This window comes from Bombus vosnesenskii, unplaced genomic scaffold, assembly GCF_011952255.1.
Source record: "Bombus vosnesenskii isolate JDL3184/JDL3185 unplaced genomic scaffold, Bvos_JDL3184-5_v1.1 scf7180000013319, whole genome shotgun sequence".
In the NCBI taxonomy this organism is placed as follows: Eukaryota; Metazoa; Arthropoda; class Insecta; order Hymenoptera; family Apidae; genus Bombus; species Bombus vosnesenskii.
In genome coordinates this window covers 423,021-445,181 of record NW_022882964.1, presented here as the reverse complement: position 1 = coordinate 445,181, position 22,161 = coordinate 423,021, and the positions used below count along the sequence as shown (strand labels likewise).

General features: G+C 30.6%; 4 protein-coding genes across 4 annotated transcripts; 2 read left to right on the top strand and 2 right to left on the bottom strand.

Moving 5' to 3' along the window:
- Positions 1 to 147: 147 nt before the first annotated feature.
- On the bottom strand, positions 148 to 6,131 carry LOC117235707 (beta-1,3-glucan-binding protein-like). Its single transcript, XM_033498000.1, has 8 exons — positions 5,747 to 6,131; positions 3,758 to 3,979; positions 3,184 to 3,275; positions 2,974 to 3,116; positions 2,624 to 2,787; positions 1,778 to 2,142; positions 1,039 to 1,140; positions 148 to 545 (listed from the first exon to the last, which is right to left on the bottom strand). The coding sequence occupies exons 1-8, from the start codon at positions 5,892 to 5,894 to the stop codon at positions 447 to 449; spliced, it is 1,335 nt and encodes a 444-aa protein (XP_033353891.1). The 5' UTR covers positions 5,895 to 6,131; the 3' UTR covers positions 148 to 446.
- Positions 6,132 to 7,469: 1,338 nt separating this feature from the next.
- LOC117235684 (frataxin, mitochondrial) lies at positions 7,470 to 9,439 on the top strand. The gene is made up of 3 exons (XM_033497949.1): positions 7,470 to 7,822; positions 8,229 to 8,349; positions 8,456 to 9,439. Exons 1-3 carry the CDS (start codon positions 7,581 to 7,583, stop codon positions 8,723 to 8,725), a joined length of 633 nt encoding a protein of 210 aa, XP_033353840.1. The 5' UTR covers positions 7,470 to 7,580; the 3' UTR covers positions 8,726 to 9,439.
- LOC117235683 lies at positions 9,179 to 17,067 on the top strand. The gene is made up of 13 exons (XM_033497948.1): positions 9,179 to 9,253; positions 10,347 to 10,614; positions 10,806 to 10,950; positions 11,636 to 11,835; positions 12,414 to 12,520; positions 12,606 to 12,827; positions 13,408 to 13,611; positions 13,838 to 14,140; positions 14,228 to 14,326; positions 14,668 to 15,053; positions 15,302 to 15,416; positions 15,493 to 15,651; positions 16,154 to 17,067. The coding sequence occupies exons 1-13, from the start codon at positions 9,179 to 9,181 to the stop codon at positions 16,349 to 16,351; spliced, it is 2,481 nt and encodes an 826-aa protein (XP_033353839.1). The 3' UTR covers positions 16,352 to 17,067.
- Positions 17,068 to 17,107: 40 nt separating this feature from the next.
- On the bottom strand, positions 17,108 to 22,161 carry LOC117235686 (short neuropeptide F). Its single transcript, XM_033497950.1, has 4 exons — positions 21,931 to 22,161; positions 19,293 to 19,393; positions 18,338 to 18,515; positions 17,108 to 17,755 (listed from the first exon to the last, which is right to left on the bottom strand). Exons 2-4 carry the CDS (start codon positions 19,378 to 19,380, stop codon positions 17,614 to 17,616), a joined length of 408 nt encoding a protein of 135 aa, XP_033353841.1. The 5' UTR covers positions 19,381 to 19,393; positions 21,931 to 22,161; the 3' UTR covers positions 17,108 to 17,613.

Below are 22,161 nucleotides of genomic sequence, written 5' to 3'. Positions count from 1 at the left end.
AACAGTTTACGAAATACATTTGTTTGTAAATTTAAATTATGCGCATTTTATATTATAAAATTTATTTTATTCATTAGAAAATGAAACCAAAACATTAAGAACATTCTATCGAAGCAAACAGGAAATGGCGAAATAAAATGAAACATATACATTTAAAATGTGATATGTATTCGTCACAGGAAAATAATACATTCAGTAGTAAAAATAAAGTTTACGCATTTAATTATTTAGTACGTGTTTATGATTATGGGTACAGCGATTGTAAATAAGAAAAAGTAAAATAACGAATGTCGTGTTATTAGTAATAGCATTAATATCTAAAACATATTTGACGTATTATGCTATAAAGAATTATTTTATATTTAAATTTCAAAAATTGCAACTTGTTTACAAATTAATTCTTTTAGTACACTTTTATGTAAATTTTATTAATAACATAATCTTTTTTAAGATGACCATACTCGAATATAATCGATTTCGAATGCAGTTTTTTCACTCCAACTTGGTGACCATTTATCTTTTGCATGCCAAAAGTTCAACATTGCCTAGAATATATCAATCGTCGTTAATTAATTGTGCTTGATTAATGCTACAACAATAAAATAATATTTTGTTATTGATCATTATAGATCGTGATCTCAAACGTATGTATGTACAATAATTCGTTCTAAAGATAGTCTCACTAAGGCCATGTTTATACAGAGAACTGTGAGCGGCAAGACAAGCGACGACAAAGCGGTCGAAAATAAATCAAAGATTCAAATAAACCATACAGCGACCGAGAGACAACGCGATGATCATTATTATATTTGCTATTTTAATAGGTATCCAAACGGCAGATAGATAGTAACGGTGAATACCAAGGATTATTTTGATATCGAGTCCTTAATAATTGGGGTACAGTATGGATCGATTTTATGGTAACATAATTATAAAGATTATAGAAATATGTCTATGGCAGAAGAAATATGGGAAGGTGCGACATGATCTTGTCGCTCGTTTGTATCTGCTACGTATAAATATTCGTAGAATATTTACCTTGGCTCCAATGTTTTTCCACGGTTTTGTGTGTCCCGAGCTAGTTGTTTTATCAGGAAATACGCGAATACCGCCAACTCCCACACCAATTACGATATAAAACTGTTAGAGTACAATGAAAATCGTCAAAGTTAAATGTCTGATCGATCTGTACATTTAATATGTAATTAAATTTTTAGTAATCATAATAATGATAATAATATTTGTTGATAATAATGATTGTTTATAATTTTATAGAAAAAGATTAATTACTAAAAAATATATGTAATACTGAAGAAATAAGCAAACTATCGATTACACATCGAGTACATATGTATTTGTAGCGGCGATCATATAAACAGATCCGAACTCTGGACTCTCCTATACCGAAAGCATTTACGAAATCTTTCGTCTTTTGAATCGATAAATGTCGAAATACATATATATTATGAGAGAGAGAGAGAGAGAGAGAGAGAGAAAGAGAGAGTGCTATCTCGCCTCGTTGGTCAGACAGTACGTACATATAGTAAACATATTTGTCAATAATAAGTTGTTACAGATTTCATTTCTTGCTCATGTGTATATTAGTATGAATTATATATTATGTAACTTCATTGTACAGAAATACATATAAATTTCATGCAAAAATCGTTAAACTCTCAAGAAATTAGTTTAATAATAATATATTACTTAAAAAAATATATTGAAGGTACATTACGAAATACTTAAAAATAGATTAGGTAGTTTTGTAAATGCATACCTCTCGATCAAAAGGAGCCATTTTGGTAAAATTATTCCCATACATCCAACCATCTGTTGGAGGATTTAATTTACCAACTTCTTCACCGTCTACGAAGAATTGAAATCCTTTGGAATTCCAAATTGTTGTGTAAACGTGAAAATCCTGCGTCCATCTTGGGCCATTCTCTCGAATCCGAGAAACCATGTGGTTTGTAATATTTACATTTGTACCTATACGGACTCCAAAATCTAATCTTCTTGAATCGTAGATGCTTCCATCGACAGTGTTCACTAAATTATCGTTTCCACGAGCAAGGCCGAGGGTAATGCATCCACTGGAATAATCGGGACCGTAATAATCGTACTTTGGTTTAAGCCACATTTCTGTCGTAAATAAATACAATATTTGGTTACTTTGTTTACTAATCAAACTCGAATTGAGCGAATTTAATGAAATTATTAATCAAAGTTGAATTAATCGAATTAAAATGTTATGTAAATAATTGAATTAAATTTGTTCATTTACTTCAATGTGTTTTACTTAAAGAAAGGTAAATAACACAAAACACGTATCTATGTACAGGGAATTCCGTTGTATGTGGGAAGTTCAGCAGGTGTGAATTGAGCACATTAAAGTAAGAAAAAACGTACATATAAATATATACTAGATGTAATCTTGTTTTTAAGTTACAGCTTGTTTTGTATTGTAATAACTATTCGATGAAATTGCTCGAAGTGTCTACCCCTGACTCCAACACGAACATGATTACGCTTAGATGCAATTACATTTATTCATTGATGCATAAAATGATGGATATCTCGTGCCTTATAAACAGATATGCTACGTAATCGAATTAATATTTACCTGGATATAACCAATCACCTTCAGGAAACTTTGCTCTTATTTCAATTTTTCCGTATCGGAAATAGAAACTGTTTTTCGTAATTAATCTGGCAGATATAACAGGCGGTAAAATACTGAATGACGTAGCTTTACGTTGGCATTCAGCTCGATTCGTACTACTACAACTATAACAAATATAATAAATAATAAATATAATAAAAATAAATTGAAGTAACGTATCAAACAATCGGCAAAATATAGATAAAACGCATCAATATCGTGTAAATATAGAATCTATAAAAGTTAGGTAATTAGTTGGGCAATACAATTGTGTGAAAACCCTGCATTTAAAAAAGTCATACTACACTCACTCACTAAGTATTAGTGTTCCATACGTAGTAGCATTTACGCCATAGTAGTTTTCTAAAATCGCTGGTTTGATTTTAAGCATTCCGTTTTTAACGGATGCTACAAATGTATGTTGTTTATTGTGATAAATACAAAATTCATAATCCTATAATAAAAATACTATATAAGAAGTCTTACTATCGATCAGAGCTTAAGTACGTATTTATACTTACAGGAGTTAACGGTATTTTGACTTCATGTCTCCAAAGGGAGTCATTAAAGATGTCGAATGGTTCATTGAACACTAACTCATTAGTAACTGTAACTAAAAAATATATTCTTTTTCATATTCTGCTTATATCTTTTTCTATTCTTTATATTCATCATAGACTTTTTTGTCATTTATATTTTATCTTTTAATTATTACAAATTTATTTTAAATTTCAATTCTCCCAATTTATATCATAGCTTTAACAGTTATTTTTAGCAATAATATTTAACTTTGCAGAGTCGTGCATTTCATTTTAATATACCTACTATTAATAAAATATCGAATAAACAAAATTTATATTTTATGTGATATACATATATACATGTATATTTTGATTCTGTAAGAAGATGATTTAACCATTTGTCATTAATTCATATATTTTAGTAGCATTCATGTATTATTTATACAAATTAATCAAAATGTCCACATTATAAACAGCAATGTGGGTACAATATACATGTATACATACACAGATACATACCTGCTGTATACCTATGTATACCTATAAATGTATAATATAAGCTAAATATTCGTACTTGTCCAGGTTTGTTCTCCTTTGTTATACATTATTCCATTAACTTGTACATAAGTCCAATAATGTATAACATCTCCGTTTGCTAAGTCCATATTTCGATTTTGAATCATCCATTTTCCGTTATTCTTCTTATACACTTCACCCGATATTCGTCCTATTTCATTCAACTTAATAGTCCTATTTATGTTTCCTTGAAACGCAAAAAATTGTAAGCCGGGCTCGTCTGTTATAAAATAAAAAACATGCATATATTATATTCATCGCACAAACCGTAGTGTCGAAGTAAAAGTAAATTTTGGAAATATCAAGTTAGTATGTAGATAATAAAATGACCTTCCTTTCCGTTTGATGAGAATATTATAAGGCAGATATATAGTATGTAAATGGAAACGAGAAATATATCACCTTTGTACATTTTTCAAAATTTTCAAAAGAGACACTCTTTGATACAGCATATCCGCAAAATATCCACAAAAATAATAATATAAATAAGGTGTGTGTGTGTATATATATATATATATAAAACAAATAGAAACTCGAATATTATTTAACATTGATCAGTATCGTGTACTATCGATGAAAACCTTTTTTCTATTTTATGGAAATATTGCGTACGATAAGTAAACGTTTCATATTTATTAAATAGATATATCTATTGTATATCTCGATCTGTTTATGCATTTACGTAAACGAGTTTCTAAAAAATATAGTTTCTTAGAACTATGTATATCACATAAACTTATAAGAAAGTTATAGCCGGTATTATTCTACTTTATAGATTTTTAAGTATAAATTTGATTTACACATTTATTTTTCTGTAATAATCTAATCTTATAAAGGATAGTTAATTATTACTTGTTAGTTTTAATTAAACGAACAATCTCAGTTATTTATAATTAATCGGTAGTTAAAAATCGCGTATAAAATTAGAAATTAAATACAAATTTTTAAGATAAATGTTTACGATGGAATTATGGAATTTTGCAAAATACTATTCTATAAAGTCAACGTCATCGATTTTAATTAATTTGACTGGAATTAAAAAAAAATCACGAACTTGTGCATATAAATCTATAGCCGAGTATAAATATCACATAAAATTTATTTATAAATATTTCAATTGCCAGAATAATTATGATAGACCATTGTTTTTCAAGATAGATAATAATATTTAAAAAGTATGATTAATACAATATATATAGTACATATAAAATGCTAGTCAAATTTTATTTGATTGCAATCATGTTTTATTGCACATTACGATTTCATAGTTCTCTGATGTTTCAGAATTAATCCGATGTATTACTTTCTCGTATCGTCCACATTTATATTACTTAGTCATCGTTCCATCCAGAAGGAAAACATTAATCTTAAATCCGGTTATTCCCGAGGAATTCCAAATGAATAATACGAAGTAAATGACCACTGGCGATATATATATATATATAGTATACGTATGATGAACTTAAAGGCATCAATCATACATATATGTATGTATGTTATTTTCCATTAATAAGACGATTACGACAAGATGTTCCTTACTATTCTTAACTATCCTTATGTTTATTAAAATGAAATATTTCTATACCTTTGTGTACGAATATTTATTCATTCATTTATACATTTGTGTATAAATATAACAGATTGCGTATGAATTTGAGTCTGTATAATGTGTGATAAATAATTAAGTACAGTAAAATGAGTAAAAAAAATTAATAAGTAAATTTCTTTTACAACCAGTATTAAACCATTATTTCTTTGTAATTTAATATTAATTACTATTTGTAGCTTCAAAAATTATCTATGGGATAACTGGTTAATTTTTTTAAATAATCGGTAATCTCAAACATAACTTGATAAAATAATATTTGACAGCAATATGAAAATGACCACTGACAGAGATGTAGTGCTATATAAAATAATTGCATTTCCGTACGGCTAATTCGTACAAGTAGATATGTATAGATTATATGTCTATATAGTCACTTACCCGATATCGATATAAGAATTCCTTTTGGATTTAACACTTCAAACGTTGGCGTGGGCACAACATAAGAATTCACTAATGTAAGATAACTTGTCAAGTTCGATGATAATAATATGAAAATTGAAATGGAACAAATATCGTAATGAAACATGTTTCTTAAGAATGACAGTTTAGTTGATGTAACAGAAATTATCTACATCGATGAAGTTGCATGGAATGCTGCCGATGATACACTGATCTTGGTAGTGACGATATATATTTCCTTATACACATGGTTCCGATTTATGATTGCTTCTGCAGTTTTTCAAATCACTACTAGTCAGATAATTAGGCATCAGATAAAATTTCGCTGAAATAAACAAAGTTCTATTGCACGTATCGACGCTACAATGAAAAATCGTATCTCGATCTACACCTACTATATTTTCGGCTATCGCACTACGTGCGTGTCCTCATAAGCAACCTATGTAACGTAAAGTGTCATCCATTAAAAAAAAAAAACATTATTGATTTCTAAAAGTTAAATTTGTCTTTTTTCGAACCTCTACAATTTGAAAAATATTTCATCCCGTATAAAATTTCTTTAAGACGTTTTCGTTTATCGAGTTCTCTTAATCAAAAAATTCGATAAGATGAAACCTTCACAACTCAAAAATTTCAGTCTTTCCCTTCAGATGCGAGATATCGACTTTGTTTAACATGATATTTTTGTTCAACATGACAAGTAATTAATATAATAAAAGTCATAAAAAATCACTATTATTATGAAGCTATTTTTATTCTTTATTTCATGTTAATAAAGATCTGTTGCTTATTTTTGCATCAACCAATTTCGATTAAATATTCAGCATGTGTATACCCAACGTAACTCTTCAGCGAAGATTCATTTGGCTAATTCGATTGAATATCTTAGAAGCAGAACGTTTGAGCATATAATCTTAGGTTGGAAAAAACATCCAGTTTGAGAGAGCCTACGTGACTTTAATTAAAGCTGTCAATTGGCTACGGTTCTAGATGAAGCATTTCTGTTCCCGAATTCTAACTTTCCTATTGCCGTACTACGTATTGAATCCTAAGATAGTTTTCTAAACATACGCGGTTGACAATTCAAATTACGCTCCGACTGTCTTTTGACTAAGCCATACTAAAACCATATTAAATTCATTACAAATAAGCTTATATCAGAGAGGAAACGAGTGTGCTCACACCCGTGGTCCTAATTGTTTCACAATATAGGTGCTGCTCCATGCGGTCAAGAGCTGAAGTCAAATAAAGTTAGCATATACAGGAACCTATAAAATTAGGGACCTGTTTGGTTACAGAACGTGCTGTAAATGGGACTATCTTGAATTCGCTTTTAGTATTTTCATACACAGTGCAATAATAATTCCATTTTTCTTAATGTTCGTTATAAAAACATGTAAAGGCAATGCTAATGATTATTATATATATATTGTCGCTATGTGTATTTGTTTATACTTATTTTTTTATTTTCGTCGTTTATTTATCGTTAGTCATAATCAATTCGCATTGCCTCTACATGTTCTGTGCAACCAAACAGGGCAGATCCCTAATTTTATAGGTTCTTGTATGTGCTACCTTTAGTTGACCTCAGCACTTCGCCGCATGATGTCGCACTAGTCCGGGAACGATCAGGTCTATAAGCATGAGGACTCTCATCAAGTTATATTATTCACGCTATAACGTAACAGGATATATACTAATATGTATGATTATACAGTCCACAACAAAACCATGTTTTGCGCATAGTGTACGCATGGCAATGCCCCCTTGGTATCTTGTTTGATCAATATATAATATAGAAAAAATTTATATCATGTTACTAACTAGAAGCATAACAAGAAGTAGCATTTTTAGAATTCTATCGCATGATTCGGTATCAAAAGTTATAAATACTTGTTTAATACAAGAGATCAATATAAAATATCCAAAGAATATAGGTTATCTTGTATTGCATTCTAAAAAGTATTCAAATAAAAGTAATAATGTAAAGACATTCAATTACAAATTAATAGCTTATCTCAGCTCAAATAGTAGTGTTGTATTTCCAATTACACAGTGAGTACATATTATGATAATAACAATGACAACTTATTCTCTGTTTTCATTTTCTAAGCTTAAAGTAGCTGTGCTTTCTTTAGATCTTTCAATTAATGTTTTGAATTGGAAAATCTAAATATTACATACATAATAAAATCCAAATATTAAATACATAAAGTGTATATGTATAAATATTATATATTACACTTAGTACAATCTATCGTGCATTTGACTCATAGGTACATACACACACACACGAACGCGCGCGCGCGCGCGTAGAAATATTACATGATTATTTGTATGATTATTTGTTTATAATTTAACTCAGTTCTAATCCTTTTTGAGCCTTATTTTTTAACAAGAATATACTAACAAACAACAGTAAATTATGAATAACACAAAAGAAATCTTTTCTTTTACATAGAGAATTGACGCCTGTAGAATTTGAGAGAATTTCTGACGAAACACTTGATTCTTTAACTGAATATTTTGATGAATTAATAGAGCAAGCAGCACATTTATCAGATGCAGATGTGTCATATGGGGTATGTTGTATCAGCATATATATGGTATTTTTATGACTATGTTACAATTATGAAGATATTACGTAATTGTGATTTTTAGATAATAATATCATACTTAATGTTGTAGGATGGAGTATTAACTGTCAAGTTTGGTAATTCTTATGGCACTTATGTCATAAATCGTCAGACTCCGAATAAACAAATTTGGCTATCTTCTCCTAAGTCTGGTCCAAAGCGATACGATTTTATAAATGGTAGATGGATTTATAAACATGACGGAAAAACATTACACGAACTACTTAACAGTGAAATAGCAGCAATCATAAAGAATCAAACAAACTTCGATAAATGTTCCTTTAGTGGAAAAGAAAGAGAAGCAACGACGACAGATCTTTAATTCCATTTATCGATGTTCAAAGTTGTAATATCGATTGAAATGGCTGAATATCTTCAGTTGGAAATGTACAATTTTACAATCTATGTATATAAATAATAATATAAAATAGATATGACATTGTAATATATTTATGTGAGTATCTTTGTAAAATATTGACACAAATATTTGCATGATAGAATGGCACATTTATAAGTTTGGTATTTATATGCATATTTATGTGCAAAAGAAGAAATGTAATCAAGAATAGTTTACTTTAAAATTTAATATAACAATATATACACGATCGCTATACGTTTTTATGTATAAATTATTTATCGAGTATGCTTTATGTAAATAAGTAATATTCAAGTTGAGTATTAATGAATATTATTATCTAAAATTTGTCGTTAGTAAATATTTTTATATATTTATATATTTCTAAGAACGTTATTATCTACCAAAGAATCGACGAAAATGGAGATTATGGAAGATGGCAATTTAGTAGACCGCGTTAGAATCTTATTGCAACGGGACATGCAATATTATCAGGTATTATTATTTTTAATCAATAGTTCTGAATTTCTCGAATAATTTTCCATCAAGTTAAAGAACTTGTTTTGAAAACTTGATAAGAATACACTTTTTTTTTACTACAAAATAATAAATATATAGTGAATAATAAGTAAATTTGTATAATGGTTATACGGATTGTTATTAAAATATGTTAATATTCTGTATTGGTATTTGATATTTGGAATTTTTCTAAGTATGGAAAAAGATAAGATTGCTGTACATATACATGTATATTAGCTTGGAAACCATCTTACAATTAAAGTCGTATGACACGTGTATGATATACGTATGTATTTTCCCGAAGGGGAATTCGAAAAAACAAAAATAAGAAGAACATCTATACTGTACATCTATATTGTTAGCAACATTTACAATATATACATGTATGTATATTAGTCTCGATCTTTTTTTCCATCACCCTTGAAGTTTTTTTAGTAGATGAAATGTACTTTTATATGGACAAGTACATGTTGCGTACGATTTCGGCTGTGACTCGTGTAAGTTTATTTAATATGACAATTTTCTATAAGGTGCTAAGTTGTTTAGCTAATTTACAAACGATAAAAAATTTCTATTATTGCGAATAAAGTTTTGCATATGAAATCAGAAATTTAGAAATCGATGCTAATATCTTTTCTCAATTCTGATAATATTAACTTTAATGTTGTTTTTATAATAAAGAAGACATACACGATTAAAAATTAATTGGTTTAGTGCGATCAAGCTGTTGTCGCTTAGTTCATATTCCTCATTAGTCATTCATATGCATATATTAGTTAAGGTATACTATATATCTATGATAATTCTTTTGGGATAGAAAAATTTTCTCCTTTACTATCGAGTTACTTATACAGAATTTTTATAATTATTGTATGTACGTAACATCGATCTGTAGATTTTAAACGCAAATACGAGTTCTTTTTACAATTCGATTAATAAAGCGTTAGACGATAACCATATAAAAATATACACGTAAATATAAATTATCTCAATTTTATTTTTCTTACAAACTAATAATACCGTGAGCTTGTTATGGCATAATAACGTATAGTATATCATAATGATACAGGAAATGCAAACTGTACTAAAGGAGCCCCTTTGCTCACGTATTAGCGGTGGAAAACTTGATTTTCCGAGACACGCGTCATTTGTCGCGGTTAAAATTGTTACGTGGTGGGAAGCAGATTTTCAAGCTGCTTTTAAACGTCATTCTGGTCTAACGAGTTTAATGGAAAACAAATCTTCCGCAATCGTAGAAAACGAAGAGAGAGTTATCAAAAAGATCTCACCATCCGAATTTGTGTTACTTGTTGTCGATACCGCCGATAAATTATTAGGTAAAAAAAATAACTTTGTTGGAAAAAGATGGATGCTTAAGTCATCGTACATAATCGTACTTAGATAGATATCTGCTGTTGCTTTACTAAAATAAAACGAACAATCAAACTTATCGCAAAATATATAATATTTTAATACACATTTTAATACACAATATTTTACGCATTTTGTAATAATAACATTATTTCAGAACATTTACATCTGCTTATTCAAGAATCATTAGATCATGCAGATTTAACGGTATTAACAGCTACTTTAGGAGCAGCTGCATTAATACGAAATTGTCTGTGGTGCTATAATAGACAAGCTAAGAATTTAATTTCCCCGCAATCAAGGTAATTGATATTTGTTGTGCACGTATGGATGCGCGTGCTTTTTATATGATCGCACGAACTTTTGAATTACCTTTCATAAAGTCCAGTCTTTATGTACATAATTATAATTGTATACTTATCACAAGGTATAATGCAATGTTAAATTTATTATATAATTAAAATTAAGAGATACGCGAAGAATTAGAGAAATTAATTATATAGGTGATTTAAAAAATTTAATATTTGTAAAGCGAAGGAATTCCATTTACTGAAAGACCTAACAGCGAATAACTTATTTTTTCTAATTTATACGAATCAACGGTTGTTGCTTATTCCTCTCTTTTTTTATCGTTTTATACTTCATTTCATTTAGATCGATAATCTTCATAGACGTGTCTAATGATAAGAAAATGACAAAACCTGAATTCTATACAAGGATCGTACATGTAAGTTTGAATGGTTGTGAAACATTTATTCTGAAAATTTTCGTACGAAGCATTATTTTTAGGAAACTTTTTCCACGTGCAATTGCAAATATCTGCAAAGTTTGTGATTTCATGATATAACGTCGAATACTCAGAATATTCAGATAAAAGAAAAATCTTATTTCTATAATAATAATATCGTGCTAGTGTTCACAATTTCCAATTAATAGCTTAGAGTGATTTAATTTCCAAATAATTTCCATAATTTTTCTTTGGGATAGCGAGAAATTAAACACATCGTATAAATGCTATCATGAAATGACTGAAGCTGTAGCAGAGCGATTATTGGATTTACATTGCCGCTTAATTTCGTTATATATACTTAACGAAGCTGATTCTCTCAGTTGGCACGATACTATGTCATTTTTTGAACGAGAACGATGCTCTTTCGTAATACAAATGTGGTGGCTGTATATGCAAGGTAATTATAACAAAGTTAGAAAGTAATATATCATCTATGAATCTAAACGTCGAAAAAACGAATTCGGTATTCGACATGAAAATATTAATAGTTTGTAAAAGCTGTAGTTGTGATTTATACCTTTTACCTGATATCTCTTGATATCTGTCACGATAAGACGTAGTTTACAGACATTCTTTCATACAGCAATAAGTAATTTCATTTTGGTAAAGGGATTTTTAATATGTAGCCTCTGTTACATTATCTTGATAATTAATATTACAGTAACGTGAATAGATGGTAGTTTCTTACAGCAACGATTGGGAAATATGATACAACAAATGGTATAAAATGGTATAAAATTTCTCAGCAGAAGGTATGTAACGTGCTTTTAACATTCCTTGAAATCTGAAAGTTGTAACCGTTCACGTAACATAGCATTTTATAATTTTCCTTCCAAAAGATTTCGGGGATCCATATTTGTCTTATCCAAAGGCTGCATTTGTAATTATGTTATTTAAACACCTACGGATCGATACTATTGTATTTTCCTCTTAATTATAACTATATTTTTTATACTTTTTATTTCATATTTTTAGGAACAAAGAGAGATCTATGGAGTACCGTATCTCCAAAAATGGCACAACGTGTTTTTTCTGGAATGTTGAACGAGTCTTTGTCCATTATTGTTACAAGATTTATTTATGTAAGAATATCTAACGATCGTATATAGCTTTCACTTACTATGCGTATAGGTAATATCGATACAGAAAAATATAAACCAAAAATAGGGTCGACCGAGTTTGGCACGATCCGAACAATTCTGGGCGGATGCCTTTAACGTTCTGTGTTGTACCGGATATCTTGCTTTGGGTGCTTGTACAAGCGCCAACGAAATGATTGGAATGAAATTAAATAGATTACCAACTGCCATTAGGGACATACACGCGAAATGCAATGAATTGTTGATTTGCTTGTTATTAAGAGGAACCCCTCTTCGAGAATTATATCAGGTAAAATATTAATAGTTTCGAATAGTTGAAATACGATTAAATATATGTACAGGGTGATTCTTTGAGAGGTATATCTTTGGATCGGTGGACATTTGTAAAAGAAAAATTGATACAGAATTGATCTTGAACATGATTTTCGAGGATAACAATTTTTTTTATTACAATGTGTTCTACTGATCAGTAGAGTAACGTTGCAGAACGAGCCATGTTATGGCAGTGATAATACTTCTTTGTTGTTTCTTTTTTTTTTTTTTTTGGAAATTTCAAGGTCATCTCGCACGATCTTTTAACATCTTCACATAGTATTTAACAAAGATGGAAGATGATTAAGGAGTGATATAATAAAATCTTTTATAATTCGTCTTTTTATCGTTATTAGTATCAATGCGATTAAACAGAAATGTAGAATTTAAAAATCATTTCTTCTGTATGGGGTAGAATAAGAATATCTTAATTTCGACTTTTACTTTAAGTTTTGTTATGCATATGGCTGCATATGTATAGTTTATAATAGGTATACATAAATACGTAGGTATAGATCATACAGTTTTGTTGTAGATTGGTTGAATTTTTATTGTAGGTATTCCGTTTTGGACTTGAAAATTTAACAATTTTGCAACCGCGTCGCGAACCTGCTGCCTGGTTATTGGTATGCGCACCGAATTTATTAGGCTCCGTCGATTCTGACATTTACATTTCAAATTTGCCTAAAAATCGAGTTGCAATTTTAGAATTAAACGTTCTTAGACATCAACCCCAACCAAATTGGCCTCAGTTAATGAAGGTAATTGTAACGCTATCTATAGCATAAGAATGAAATAATCTCTAATTAGAGATATAAGCTATAAACATAAAACCAGTTTCTTTTCAATAATTTTTTTCTACTGTTGATGTTCGTCAAATGGTAAAACAATGCAATCCATTTCCGCTACCTGTCCGCTTATTTTTGTCCCCGACAAATGCATACATTTGCACGATTAAGAAAAGATGCTAATTTCAAATTTTCATAGGTACTCTTTATGAACGACTATGCGGTGGCTAAAATATTATTAAACACTTTAATCTACAAATGTGGTAATTTTACGTCTAAAAATGATTTTGATATTTTCGAAGAAATACAATCCAATGGAATGAATTGCGGTGGTTTTTTATGCAGTGGTATAATGTGCAATGCATCGATGAAAGTAACGTCAGCGTTAGGCCTTTATAGCTTAATGTATATTTTAACGTATATAGCGCAAGACCCTGGTTGTGTTATCGTGACAGCTTTAAAGCAGATTCCTGATTGGTCGAGCTATCTGGACCGCCAACAGGTATTCGTTAAAATATCGAGAATAAAAATAAAATATGTAAGAATAAAAAATAATATATGTAAAAGCAACATAAACATATTTATTTAGGTGTGGAATCAATCAAGACCACCCTGGCTGAATGCGATTTTAAGCCCATTAAAGAATATGATGCATCCAATTATCGAACTTCTTTTGGAAGCTGTAAGAGTAAGTTGCTGATTATAAACGTGCGTCTAATTTCATTTTAATAGTAACAAAACTACATCTCTACATGCGTACGTACATACATGTAGAGCGAGCTGTATGTTAATATTATCGCTAGTCTTCGATATGGTATTTATACAAATGTATTACCTTCGAATGTAAACGTAACAAGCAGATATTTGACATGAATTTGTCCTGCAATTATTGCTGAGAAATCCGAAAAAGATATTACAAGCGAAAGCGATACGAAAATTGCTCGTCATCCTTGAAACCAATACGTAACATAGTAACCATAAAAAGTCTAATAAACGTTGGTTTTTGAAAAATATCTTAATAATTTGCAGACAGGCGCTTCTATATATCAGGCAATGTCGTTGATAATTGGTTGTTTCGCTGAATTGTATGTAACGTTACCACCTGCAATCTTAAAAACTGTACTTGCATTACAAGATAATATCCCTGCCCATTGTCATCCAATTGGTGGGAACGTCCTTCTCCACGTTCTCTGTGCATCCCTCTATACCGCCCTTATCGAGTTTTCGAAAACTTGCGAAACAAAAATACAAGGCGATTCAACCTCTGAAGGAATAGATCACTTAGAATTAAATTTTTTCGACCCCAACGATGTATCAGCAACAGTAACCACCTTGGCCGAAGCTATTTGTAGTATCGACGAAGACGATAAGCATACTTCCCAAATCGATGATTTCTTCCAGCTTGTAAAAAAAAAGTAAGACTATTTTATAATCTTAAAAAAATATTTATATGAAATTTTTATGTAAAATTGGCAATCACAACGCACTATTCAAAATAATTAGAGGTTCGCTTTTCGCGTGAATGATAATTCGATCTTTATATCGGTGAAAAATAAGGTAAGAAAGCTGCTACGAAATTCGCCTTTATCTTGGATTTTAAGGTCAACAATTTTTCCCTTCCATCTTGTTTAAATGTTTAAAGACAATGAAATTAATCTTTCAGTGTACAAACGTCAAATATAGATTCATGCATTAACGAAACGTACAACTTGTTTTCCGTTATCGAGGTACATACCGACGAGCTGTTGTTCACTAGTTCTGGACGACAGGCTTTAAAAGTACGTAATAAAACATATCGTGGTCTAAATTATTGCATGCAAAATTTAATTTCGTGCAAAATATTTCGCGTTACAGGTAACGCACGAATTTCTGATTCGCGCGTCTGATTTAATATTAAATAAATTACGACAAAATGATATTACGAAACTTGTGGACGATATACCGGATATGTCACCTCTTTTTAAACCACTAACGCATATAATGTTCCATATCGAAGACACAGCATTTGATCAGGTCAGTATATAATTGGAATAATCGTGATAGGATAAATAAATAGAAAAATCGAGGGAGCATATAGATCTTTATTAAAATAGCTACGTTACAAAGCTCGAATAAAATAAAGTTAAAAATTTAACCAAGTAATACAAACATACATAAAGTAGATAGAGTGGTTAATGCAAAATATACAATGGTATGTACATATATATTCTTTATCCATTAATCGAATTGTCTTATAATTAGAAATTTATTCGCGAAACAATTTTAGTAAAAACATTTTCGGTTTTTGTAAATAAAAACGTCATATAGTTCACGCATTTAATAGAGATAAAATAGTACGGCAAACAGGATAGCGGTAAGCAAATTTATTTCACATTTCTAAAGAAACAAATTAGTAGATATGTCGAAATTATGGATATATTGTAAAAGTATTCAAACTCTGTTGATATCGATATTTATGTAAAGTAAAATACGTATTATCATATTTACAAAGAATAACAAAGTCATCTTCTTACAGTTTCTTATCCAATATGAGAAAACGAATTGGAGAAAAATGTTAACAATGCCACTTTCTATCACCATAGACCACGCACGAAGCCAACTTTTATCACGACCAGAATTTAAAAATATCGGCGAATTGATTCACGAAGACAGAGAAGCCGCGTGTTCGCTTAAGAAACTTTGTTCTTCCATAAAAACGGCACACTTTAAGTAACGATTAAATATCATGAAATCATATTAAACGTTTAAATTATAGCTCAAAATAAACTAAACTTTTTTAACTAATTCTAAGACTCAAACTTTGCTCTCTATAAAATTTTCTACATCGCAAACTTAGGGCATGAGCCAGAAATGTTGAGAAATTATACGTATAAAAATGTAATGCTTGAAATCTCTATGTGAGTGAAATAACGTAAAAGTGCGACGAATGTACTTAAAATTTGCGAAAGAAAAAACACATATAGGACGATAGAGCCGTTTAATTATAACGTTTCGGAAACAATTTATACCTTGCAACTAATTGTAAGTGTCAAGTAATTATACGTAGTTAATAAATTTTCACTCCAAAGTTTACAAAAAACCCAAACTCACGTTTCTTCGTTTCAATCTGTTGAAATTCTCGATATTATCATATTATGCCTTGTTATTAAATATACTTGCATCTCAAATAAGCCTTGTTATTATTTCCACATTCAGTACGCGTTATTATTAAATAGGTATACTTCCATCTCGAACATCCATTAACCAAATGTTTATTACATGATGCGTCATTGCATAAATTCATGGTCCGAATTGACAGATCGACACCAACAAACACTGGAAATCAAGTCAAATAAATAATTCAATCTCCGGCATTTTGATCTTTTCGTTTCAACGACTCGTACTCGGAGAAATGAAATTAACGATAATAAAAAGTTGAAAATAAATTAAGTATTCGGTATATTCATTTTTATGTATACAACTGTTGCGATGGTTGTTTTCCATTCTTATCATTAATTTTTGACTTCAGCAAAACGTTGAAAAAAATTGTTCTCTTCCAAGGGACGAACGTGTTGTTCCGATAAGCAACATCTTTTTTCAATTCTAAGAATATAACGTAAATGATGTTGAGACATTTACTTAATAAAAGGTGTCACTGGATATATGTAGGTAAAATAAATAAAAATCTCTAACTTAATAAACAAGGAGATACAAATTAATCGCGTAATGTAAAAGATGTAGTAAATTTCTCTTGTGTCCCTTTTATTAGTAATTTCAAACGTCGATCTTCTTTTCAAACACTACACCATCTATTATATTTTTATACTGCTTACAGTCAGAGCAAAAATTAACTTTACATAACGAACCATCAAAAATATAATATTTAGTATGGAAAATATTTTAATTATGGACAATGTTTTTAATTCTCATGGTATTTAAAACGAATAAAAGAAGAAAAATAAAAATAATTTCTATTTTCTAGCAGATCGCGTAATGTTACGATATAATTAGATGTACGTTGTACACTCTGTACGATTTTTGTATATATGGTAAGAGAAACTGAAGAATGTTATTCGTATCCGTGTTCACTTGTCGAATCTCGATGAGATAACGCTTATAGGTTTGGTAGAATTCCCACCTGAAAAATACAATTTTCAAATGTTATTTATACAAATTCTATTACTATTTGTCCCAAAGTGTATCGCACAATTATTGACTTCTACATTTTTACGATTACATCGATACGAATAAATATACAAATATGTTTTTCATATACGTCATTTCGTTCGCGATAGATCTGTAATTTCTGGATTTATAAGATAATTAGATGTTATAGTTTCTCTATTATCCTATATTAAGTACGAATCACTCCTCGAATAAAATTCCACGACTCGAGCGAAATTGAATAAAATTTAGCTCATTTAACTTGCCACACGTACATACATATCTATGTATATTTTAGCGGATTATATTTTACTCTCGTCGTGGTTAAAAAGCGAAGAAAACTTACAGGTAAATTAGATAAGAAAAATGGGTAAGTCTTACTGTTGCACGAATGAAAGAAAAGTATTGAAAGAGCGTATTGTCCAAAGAAAGGACGAAAATATAGTTATTATTCTTATTACATCGGTATTTCTAAATTTCTATTCTATGCGAGTGTTTATCCAAGAATGTTCGTCATCTAAAGATAAAAACGCTAAAAACTCATATACTTACGGACGAACGAGGATCCGAACGTCCAAAACGTAAACGTAACGAAGGCGATCGTTGAGATTTACGGATCATCAAATGTTCCAGTGGAGTCTCGCCAAGTCCGGCATTCTCCAAAGCGCTACGTTGCATCAGAATTCTGTAAAGCTCGTGAATATTTTCAACTGGCGTTTTTTCTGCTACTTCATCTGTAAATACGACGTACAGATGAAAGTGACCAAGCGATGGTACGTTGTTGGCTATTAAGATCAGTGAAATTAGACAGTTCGACTAGTTGTTGGTTAGTCATTGTCAATCAAACGATAGTTGCTAACATCGTCAAAGATATTCGAGCATTTAATTTTGATAAATAACATTATATTTCAATTTATTAAATTTTCAATGTTTACATTAAGCGATTTGTATGTATAATAAAATGCAAAATGAAAATTGCAAAGTTACGAAGAAGTTATCATATCGAGAGCGATTATTTAGAAGCTTGTCACAGGTAAATCTGACATCGAACGTCTGTAATTTTCCACTTTCAACGTTCGTACACGAGCTACGAGCTTTAAAGCGGTAATTATCATGTTTATAGGAACGATATAGAGATCGTTTCGTCGAAACAAAACTTTGACCTTTGAAAGGCTTGTTCGTTCATCGTTTGAAGTACGTTGCTGCTGTATTACATAGCGATAGCAAAAGCAATGCTTTCCTCAATGTGGTAATGTGGTCGTCTCAACTTATAGACTGCAAAAACTCTGTAACAGCTTCTAACCATCTACGTATACAGTTTTACAGATTCAAAATTAAAATAAGCATTTAGATACCATATAAATAATACCAATAAATAATACGCGAATAAATATAAAAAGTATAAAATAAAAGGATAATATTATTTATATTCGAACGTTCATTGAACGAACATAAATAATACGTACATTCGTTCTCGGTCGAAGGAATATTCTCAACTTTTTTTCACCTACCTCCGTAATCTATGTAATTTTCAGCACCAACAACAAGGCCAACAATAATAAATAGGAAGAGCGATTTTGCGTAGAATTTGATCGACATCTTATCAAATTTCCTGAAAGTAAAATAATATTAAGCCTTTAATTGATTTTCATCGAAAGTCATATTAGTTGATCTTGAATAGGTTTATGAATTAAACTCGGTAAGAAGATTTTGTTAAATACATATAAGTAGATAATGAAATACTTTTCTCGTTTATTTATCGCATGCTACTATTTCTTATTCACCGTTATTTTCATTCGTCAGTCGATAAATTTTGTTTCTTTTCTTTGTTTTTACTCTACTTCTATTTGAAGAAAAATGTAGGTGATCTGAAATATTCAAAACTTTTGACCACTTTCGCGGTGGACATCCACGCTAGCCGATTAAACTTTACCATCATACCGTTTAACTTTACTTAATCAATACGTTACGATTGTTCCGATTAGTAAAAAAATAGTTTCTTCATTGAATCTCTATCGTATCGTAATGATGTTGCATTACATTGTATTAGCACCGTTTGTTGCGCATGCTTTACGTGCTATCTTATATTCCAATCTTATCTGAATTGCCTCTGAATAGATACCTATGTATCTGCTTCTAAATACCATCCTATTATAACTTTTCCCTATCTTCCTTCACTAAATTTATTGCTAGTTCCTTGATAGTCTTGGATTTTCTCGAAACCGTCCGAAGAAACCACGCGTACGTAAGGACGAAACAGTTAGAATAAATAAGAAGTTTTTCTGGATCGTTTAAAGAACCTTTCTTGGACTTTTTACGAGACTCCCTGTTGGACTGCTGGAAAAACTTTTATCGAGTTTTAAGAAGTTTTACTACGTTCTTTGGAGAAAATATGTACACAAGATGGACATACCAGTATCTTTAATATACGAGTATCTTATTTAATCGTAACGATTCCAAGTTACAATATTATTACAAATGATAAATTTTCTATATTTATTTTTCATTACAAAACTATAAATTTACTCTTATATATAACTATACTTTTGCTCTTTCTAATATACAGCTATATACGTATATCTGTGTGCAGAAATACATACATCGACAAAGATAATCGTAGTATGTACCGTGAAAAATTTGACCAAACATCAAGTGCACCTATAATCGCTAGTAGTACGTGTCGTCGATCGCAATCATAAAATTCATATACATCGATAGACAAGACGTTGGGTTGTTCGAGCACAGGGAGGACGTACGAGTAGCTTACCTAAAATTTCATAGATGTTTCGTCAATGAATTATTTGTAGGGGCAGATGTGTACTTAGGTTATCGATCAACTAGTAATATTTTTAGACGGGTAATATGACGTAGTTTTAAAGAAATTTGATAAAATTACAAGCAGTTGCACACATTTAGGGCGTGATTTATGGGCGTGAAATTGAACCGAACGATAGCATCTCCTTAATAATATCACTCTATTTTCCTATCCTTGATTATGATTATCAACCTTTTCGACGAAGGTTTTGGATTTTGGATAACGATTCGTGCGATACGATAAACGACGATAGAAAATTCGAACACATTATCGTACAAGTACACCGCGAATAGTACACCGTGGTACAAAAGACTATTCTGGTTTTCATTTTCATAAAGAGAAATCAGGAAGTTTGCAACCCAACGAGGCAACGTTACGTTATTTCTGTATAAATACGTGTCAGATTAAACGAAATTGTGATAAAACTTATATAATAATTTTGGTAAAGACGTAATCTTCTACTATTGTCAGTCGTTGGATGTGTCATCGTCCAGGACGACTTCCTTGACGTATTGGTCCTTGGTACACGTGCCAAGTATTCAGATTCTCGTATTCGAAACGTTCTTACGTATCCATCAAAGTAGCTTTAGTACTTTCCGCATCTACCACGTTATGGAAGCTAGCAGTAAGAGAGGTAACGACAACCATTCTCGTAGTCCGAGTCAAGATATACAATCAGGAAATTTTAAGTAATGTAATATCGTACGAGATGAAATACGTACACCATACGGACCACGATTACGAGAGCTCGGCATACTACTCGGCCATTAAATCTAAGAAAGTCTATAATGTGACTGATTCGAGTTGTCGGTATCGCTACAAGTGTGTCCTAATGTATTACACGTTTCATCGAAGAATACATTTTATGAAAAAAAAGGCAGTAAGTGGTTAGGCAGTAGGTGTTATGTCGCTATTCCAGTACAGTTTTGTACTTTTATTATTATCATTATCACTGTCGTAATCTATTATCTATCTATTATCACTGTGTTGATCTATTGAAAATTTATTTAAATACATTTATATATTTTTTAAATTTCCATTCCTATAAAATGATCTTAAAACCGTTATGCACGAGTACATGTTATGCATGTATCTATGTACATAATGAGTAGAAGACACGTAAATGTGAACGACTTTTTCAGACATTCTTTCGAGTCACAAGTTCAAAACTGAAAAACCACTTAATGATGTTTCGTTCTTACGAAATAATCTGTTATTTCGTTCGAACTAATTGTACCGTAACAATGGTCTGTTGACATGTAATTGCCACTTAATGAACAAATTGTAGAAATTTAATAAATAAGAGGATAAACGAGGTAGACACGTTAACTCACCAAGTAAAATAGGGGTGAAAGAATAAACGAGGAATCGCTGCGAGTCCGTTTGTCGAAGCAGATACGATCTTGGAAATGTAGAGAGTCCGACGCGGTGGTAACGTTGAGAAGTGAAACGGTATCGAGAGTGTCTTCGTATATATAGTATAGGGCAGGGGTTGGGATGGTTTGAATGGGGTAGGAGAGTGTGAGCGCAAGCACAGGTGGCCGCTCGAAATGAAAGTACGCGGT